Source organism: Pristiophorus japonicus, chromosome 6, assembly GCF_044704955.1.
Source record: "Pristiophorus japonicus isolate sPriJap1 chromosome 6, sPriJap1.hap1, whole genome shotgun sequence".
Taxonomy (NCBI): Eukaryota; Metazoa; Chordata; class Chondrichthyes; family Pristiophoridae; genus Pristiophorus; species Pristiophorus japonicus.
The window spans coordinates 164975883-164983203 of NC_091982.1; the positions used below are offsets into that span (position 1 = coordinate 164975883).

Sequence of the window (7321 nt, forward strand, 5' to 3'; positions counted from 1 at the left end):
ACAGAGAAAGCAAGTGTGTCTCAGCATGCTGGTAGTGAGAAAAAGACAAAGGCACTGCAAATTGATTCAAGCATTGGGTTAATACAGCATCGAATGGTTTACCACAGATGAATACAGATGAGGCAGAGAATTGGATATGTATTTGGAAAAGAAGAATGTAAAGGGATGTGGGGAAAGAACAAAGAAATGAGATTAGATGGCTCCAGTTGATGGGCCAAACTCTGCAATTTTTACAATCTGTAATTTTATTGCACCAATATGTGCATCTCATTTGCACTTTGAAACAACCCTGTTTACTTGTCCCTCTGGAGAGAACTTTTATCCTCAATCAAAATGCCAACTCCCTTACATTCAGAAAATCCTAATTCTAACTGCTCAACCATTGCTGAAAGTCTTTTCAAATGTTTCGCCCCTGCAGTTTTACACAGCTTGGTCCATGCAACACCTCTCCCCGTGCCAATCCCCGTGCCATCTCCCTCGCGCATGCTGGTATTCGTGACTGGCCATAGCAATCAATGGTAGTTGGCTTTAAATTGACAACAGCTCTGACAGTATGTGTTATTTGAATGTGAAACCATTGGAAGGTTGCCTGGTGCTACAAATTAAATTAGTTTGTCATCTATCGTGCTCCATGCTCGTGGAAATTTACTCTTAGGAACACACTGGATTTGGCAGCTAGAATTTTTTTTTAATGACTGCTTGGCATCTATTGCATGATTGCCAGTTAGGAGAACAGAGTAGTGGGCTTTAGACTGTTTCGTGACTCATCAATCAGTCACTTCAAACGCTGGGTCCTGATGGGCCTGACTGCTCGTGGTTCTCCTTTGTGAGTGTGCCAGTGAGAATCAACCAACTCCTTTACCATTACCTTCACGCTCTAGATATGGACAGTTGATTCACTTCATATTTAGATTGCTAAAATTTAAATTTTGACTTTTTTTAAACAAATGTTTGTAGTCTTCCTGAGCTTCCTGCCCTCCCTCCAACATTTAATGTCACTGTACTCATTTACTTTATTCATCCCTGTACATGAGCTCCGACATCTGGAGGGAGGGAAAGTAGTCTACACCAAAGATTTTTTCAAATGTGTCAATGCCACTCTGAATCGAAGGATGTGCTGATAAGGTGAGCTGAGGCTCATGGGTAGGGTCACCAACTCTGGTTGGGCATATTCCTGGAGGTTTCATCACAGGACCTCCTGCCTCCAATTGACCCACCCAGTCAAACAGCCTTTTCTCCCCGTCGCCAATGCTTTAATAACTAATAAATTAAAGTGTTCAAAGAAAATTAGAAAAATACACTTTTTTTAATGCCTCTATGATTTTTCTCCAGGATCACTCACAGCAGTGTCCAGGAAATGAATCTTTAATTCCTGGAGGGTTGGCAACCCTACTCATGGGGAGTATAAACACTGGCATAGACCAGTTGGGCCAAATGACCTGTTTCAGTGCTGTAAATTCTATGTAATATTGGCCTTGGAGGGAGTGCAATGCAGGTTCACCAGAATAATACTGGGGCTAAAAGGGTCCTGCCCCATGGCCCTAATTTTCTTAATTAAAACAAATGTTCCTCAACCTCACTGCTTGATCCATCAATCTCCTATACACTTGACCCTTTCCACTTAGTTTGGTGGTTTTACAAGGTAGCCAGCCCCCGCTGCATATTATTAATGAATAGAGTGAACAGCACAAACCCTGCTCACTGTCCCCTGAGAGAGCTCATTCTTTTAGTTTATCATCTCCTTCTGTTTTCTCCTGCCAAGATTATTTTCAGTCCAACTCATTGATTCCATTATTCAATTAAGTAGCACCCTTTGTATCCTTGTTCCTGTTACCTTAACTTACTGAGCCATCAGGCATGCTCAATGAAATCTTTTAACCCAAGGCTCCATTGTGGAAAGTTTATTGCCCATCCAAGTTCTAACCTTGCACGTTTGCACCAAGTAATATTGTACTGTGCAATAATAAAGGACAGATCTTGTTCAAGGGAAATTTCAACGATCCCCTTTAGTGGTAGAAGGGCCTATTCCACACCAGAGTGGGCGATCCATTGTGGTCGCAAGTTTTTCCAAGTACTTGTGCCACCGTTGGCCTTCGCACAAAACCATACAGTGATTGTCATGCAGTGGGCCAGCTCCTTCCGAGTTTCTTGCAATGTTTGCTATCTGATAAACTGAGTTGTCACATAGCCACGGTGCTGAATAAATATTTGCTTAATTTTCAATTTATAAGCGACAAAGTTCCACGGTGTGTCCAATGGAATTAAGTTACTTTTGCACATTTAAAAAAAAAGTTGAATGTTCAGACTAGTCAATTCATGTGCTATGAAGTGGGGAGATTATATCTGTCCCATAAGCAGCCCTAACACACTGGTCCTTTGTAAGTTAGTAATGAGGTAAACTGCATTCATACATTACTCTTGACAGATAATGAATCGTGCATTATTTATGTAATCACTTGGGCTTTCATTTCAATTTATTCCGGGATAGGCAGCAATCAGCCTAATTTTCAGCTGTGTATTTTTTAAAAAGCTGCCTGTAGGCTTTGACTTTACAGCCTGTGTGTTTTCAGGAACAAAAGCAGCGGACTAAATTGCTGGCAATTCCTTCTGAAATCAGCCCCTCACCTACCCAAATGTTTGCTTAGCTTAAGAGCCATAGTGGAACAACCAGCAATTATTCCTGGAATTTGCACATTTTCTGAATTCTTTGGGTGAAATCTCGAGAGGTATTTAGCTTGTGAGCCTGTGGACATTGCTTGAAAGATGACATTCAGCAAGAGTTCCTCGATGCCGCCACATCCCTTCAATCCTGTCTGCAGCCACCAAGCAGCCTCCCAGGTTCAAGGCTGAGGTCGGGATCTAAGCTGAACAGGACTCGAACATGTATCTGTTCTCCCTCTGTGGCACTGGGAATTAGTTCAGTGATGCTCAGTGCCACCAATCTATTAGGAAGAGAACATTTTGATTCTGTGGGCACTCAGACATTTTAGGATTACTTTTAACTTTGGTCGATGGTGCAAAGTGGGCGTAATCCACTTAGCCACCATCATATAGCATGCCCAATTTTCTTGACCATTAAAGCCAGAAAGGAAAATTGGGCAAGGTGTATAATGGATGGCCAATTTGATATCGGCAAAATTTAAATTACCTCCTTTGTTTCTGAACAGATATAGCCATTTTTAGAACTGCATGGTGCATGGAACAGCAACATTTTCTATATTGTGGTTCCATTGTATTTACTTATCAGATGTTAAATTGAAGCAACTGAATCCATCCAATAAGTTGGGTTATACTGTCTGAAAAGTTAGATTCCTATTCAGTACGAATGTTGATCAAATCACATTATGATTAACAAAGAATATCTTATATCATCAATAAGGCTGAAACAGAAATTTTAACTGGATGAGATAGATAATATAGTCTGCAATATTGTCCAGTCAGTAAGGAGATTGAAACTTACGTATTTCTTTATTTATCTGCAGGAAATTCTATTACATCACAATGTTAAGAGATCCAGTTTCGCGCTACCTTAGTGAGTGGAGGCATGTCCAACGAGGAGCCACGTGGAAGACTTCCCTCCACATGTGTGACGGGAGGACACCAACACCGGAGGAGTTGCCAACTTGCTATGAGGGGAACGATTGGTCAGGTTGCACACTTCAGCAATTCATGGACTGCCCGTTCAACCTGGCTAACAATCGGCAGGTGAGGATGCTAGCAGATCTCAGCCTGGTGGGCTGTTACAACATGTCCTTTATCAGTGAGAAGAAGAGGGCCCAGATGCTTTTGGAAAGCGCCAAGAAGAACCTCAAAGATATGGCTTTCTTTGGTTTGACTGAATTCCAAAGGAAAACACAGTACTTGTTTGAGCGGACTTTTCATTTACAATTCATTAAACCCTTCATACAGTTCAGCAGTACTCGCGCATCGGGCGTGGAGACCGATAACGAGACGATCCATAGGATTGAGGAGCTCAACGACCTAGACGTGCAACTGTATGACTATGCAAAGGACCTTTTCCAACAGCGGTTCCAGTATAAGAGGCAGCTGGAAAGGATGGAGCGGCGGATACGGAATCAGGAGGAGCAGCAGCAACAGAAGGTCCCCGAGGAACTGCCCAAAGAGGAAATGGAAGAGCAGGGACGCGTACCCACAGAGGATTACATGAGCCATATTGAGAAATGGTAGCCATGGTGGACTACGGCTTATCTCAAGTTCTTAAAACAATGATGAATTAACTTTTGGTTTTCTAGATCATAACAGATCTTGGAGGTTGAAAGAAAATTTTTATGTCTGTAATTTTAAAATGAATCTGTAAAACAGAGATGTTTGCTTCAGAGCAGTTATGGGTCTTTCTAGACCGCCCAGGTGCACAACGGATCTGGATACAGAATCAAGCCAGGATACTCCAGCTGATCAACCATATGTTCTAAAGGCACTATCTTGTGACCTATTGTCGTGGATGTGTTTGGAGCTATTAGCAATGGATAACAAAACTTTTCAACTGCATTGTGGCGCCTGTAAATGCATCCTGCAATGAGAAAATGGTTGTGTTTGTGTCAGCTTAGTGACTGATGCTGTTTAACTCTCAACATGATATGCAGTTGTGTTCATTTTGGATGGTTTCATGGTTTTGAAAATTTTAAAATTCAGGGTTGAAATTTTGTACAGCCACTGGCCAAGTGAACCACTGAGTAAAAGCATTCCCAGTCTCGTCCAATCCAGTCATTCCCACTAGGCCAATCTAATCCTCCTTTCTCTTTTGTTTGCTTTCTAACTCCTTTCCTGAAGGACTTGACTCCTTTGCTTGGGTACGGTTCCATGGAGATCGGTTGCCCTCCAGTACCTCATGCGAATGATTGTTACTCCCGTGTGATCCTTGACGTGAATGCAGGTCGATTATCTAACTGCGAGGGGCAACTTGGCCAAACATGATCCACTCCTCAGCCGCCACCCACACAGAGGTTGCCTTTTATTAGCAGGAGTGGGAACCCTGCCCGATTTTTTTTTTTCCCCCTTTCTGAAACGGAGTGCCGTGGTCAATTGTAGAGCCCTTACTGCTGTCTTGGATGAGATCAGCTATCTCGGCACAGACTGGGGATCGAACTTTTGGACCTTCTTGATCTGTGTGACTCAGAGACGCTGACTTTGTCCCTGAGCCCAGTTCAATTATCAGTGTCATGTTCAAATTGCTCTGTGTTCAGTTTTAATGCCATGTAGCAGTTGTGCACACACTGATCTCATCTGAGCCTATTGTTGCGGATACTTAGTATGTCGAGCCAATTCATACGGGAAATTAAAAAAAAAATTACTGTTTTTTTTTCACTTATCACAGTTCTACATGGTATTGGGAATTCCCTTGATACTCATTTTGACAGGACTGAACTTAAAATGAAAAAAAAAAATGAATATTATACCTTCGCTTATATAATTTTCTCAGCCATTCTGTAATAGTTCATATAGTCCTATAAGCAGGGCAAATAGGCCATTGTAGGTCTTGAGTCCCTTCACTACAACATTGAATGCCACTCTGTTACCATACATTTCATGTTGTTCATGTCAGGCACCAGCCTGGAAGCAATTCTAATTGTATGGCATTTCCTGAAAGAGATCCAACAATCTGATGGTACATTTTTTTGTGAGCGCAGACCAATTTTAGATTCATTTTTGAGTCCTGTAATGCTGGCCCTCTTACTCCATAACCTTGGTCTAATAGAAGCATTACGCACCAGCCGCTTTGTTTTGAGATTATGGAAGTGTGGCCTCGGACACTGTTTGAATAGAGTATCAAAGCCACTTTCCCAGTCAGGAGTTTAACTTGACCATTCTCGAGCTCAGTACTTTGAAAGCTGACTTTCAGCATCACAATGTGGAAATACTGATGGTACTTTCTTTAGAATCCATCACCAGATCTGACTGATCACAGGAAATGGAGGTGCTTTTTGTGAGGGGTGTAATCTTTGTTAGGTTAACCATTTTTAATTATGATAAAGCCATAACATATTTTATAATTCTACTATTTGGAGAGAGCAAGAAATCATATTTCTGCCCCTCCCCATTTTTGATTACTCTGGTTCTGAGGAATGACCCAAGATCAAATTTCAATAAAGACCAACTAAATTGGATGGGGTGAATGATTTTATTTGTTGTACACCACTATATCCCCTAACATGTACAACCATAGCTCTCTCACCTACACACACATTCTTTCTCTCTCTCTCTCTCTCACTTCAGAGAAAATTTAAATGAGTCAAAGACAAATGTGGTTTCCATCTGTACCCGAACTGTTGTGGCTCTCTGTTTCAAATATGAGAGTCATTAGAGATGTAAAATATTCCAAATTTGGGTAATAAGTTATTTGTTATATTCAAAAACCAGAGAAGTAATTGAGTAGGCTTCTACTCAGCAATAACAAGTGACCACCTTCTTTCTCTCTGGAGATTTCAGATGGGCTCATCTTGTCAAATGGTCTACATTTATAAATGCAAAATCTGTGTAATCTGGATATAAATATTGCTGCTTTTGAAATCCTAATTTACTATTACTTTTGCTCCAATGTTGTCGATGTTAAAAGGGTTTTATTTCCCCCAAAATCCAGCAATGGTGGAAGTACAGTACCAGGGGCTGCTCAGGATTTGTTTTTATGTTGTGCTTATTCAACCTTCAAAGTTAATCATTTTGCCTGGGTGCACTTGGTTCCAACAAATGCAGTAACATTTTGGGAGCCAAGTTAGTTTCTGCTTAAATTGCTGCAAAGCCATATATGGAGTCTCTCTGGTTACCGCGAATGAAGGCGCCAGTGACAACTCAGTACAGTTTCTGTTTCCCCAGGCACCAAGTTCGAGCATTTAAAGGGGAGGTGTCAACTTTGTAGCGAGTCCTTGGGCAGGCTGCTTCTGGAACAGTTGCAGGTTTCATGTGTTACTGTTTGATTAAAACAAAGACGAATAACTTGTTGTGGCAGATGCGATTGGTAATGCAGCTATGTAATCGTGGTCCCAACAGACCTGCTGGCTATCACTCATTGGGAGTGATGGGCTTTCATTTCGGGTGAAAATTTTAACATGTTTTGATATATGTCACTGAGAAACAAATGGATAAAATAAATGAATATGTTTAAATGGCTTTGCCGTCTATGTCACTATTATCAAACATAAATCGCACTCCTAACATTTTCACCAATGTTGATAGTTCATGTCACTAGTTCCGTCAGGTTGGTCAATTATGTGTGAATATTTTATGATGACACTACCCCTTTAAATGTATTGGTGACCGAGATGATGGCTTAAGTGCTCTGATGTTTCCTCCTGTCTAGGAAACC

The 7321-nt window shown here is 41.3% G+C and overlaps 1 protein-coding gene across 1 annotated transcript in view; it reads left to right on the plus strand.

Annotated features, from left to right (window-relative positions):
- The window catches only part of LOC139265849 (heparan-sulfate 6-O-sulfotransferase 1-like), a 270974-nt gene extending 263853 nt beyond the window's left edge, over positions 1–7121 (plus strand). The window contains exon 2 of the mRNA XM_070883357.1: positions 3483–7121. Coding sequence (XP_070739458.1) covers positions 3483–4188 — 706 coding nt within the window. The 3' untranslated portion in view covers positions 4189–7121. The remainder of the gene's footprint in view (positions 1–3482) is intronic.
- Positions 7122–7321: the final 200 nt, after the last annotated feature.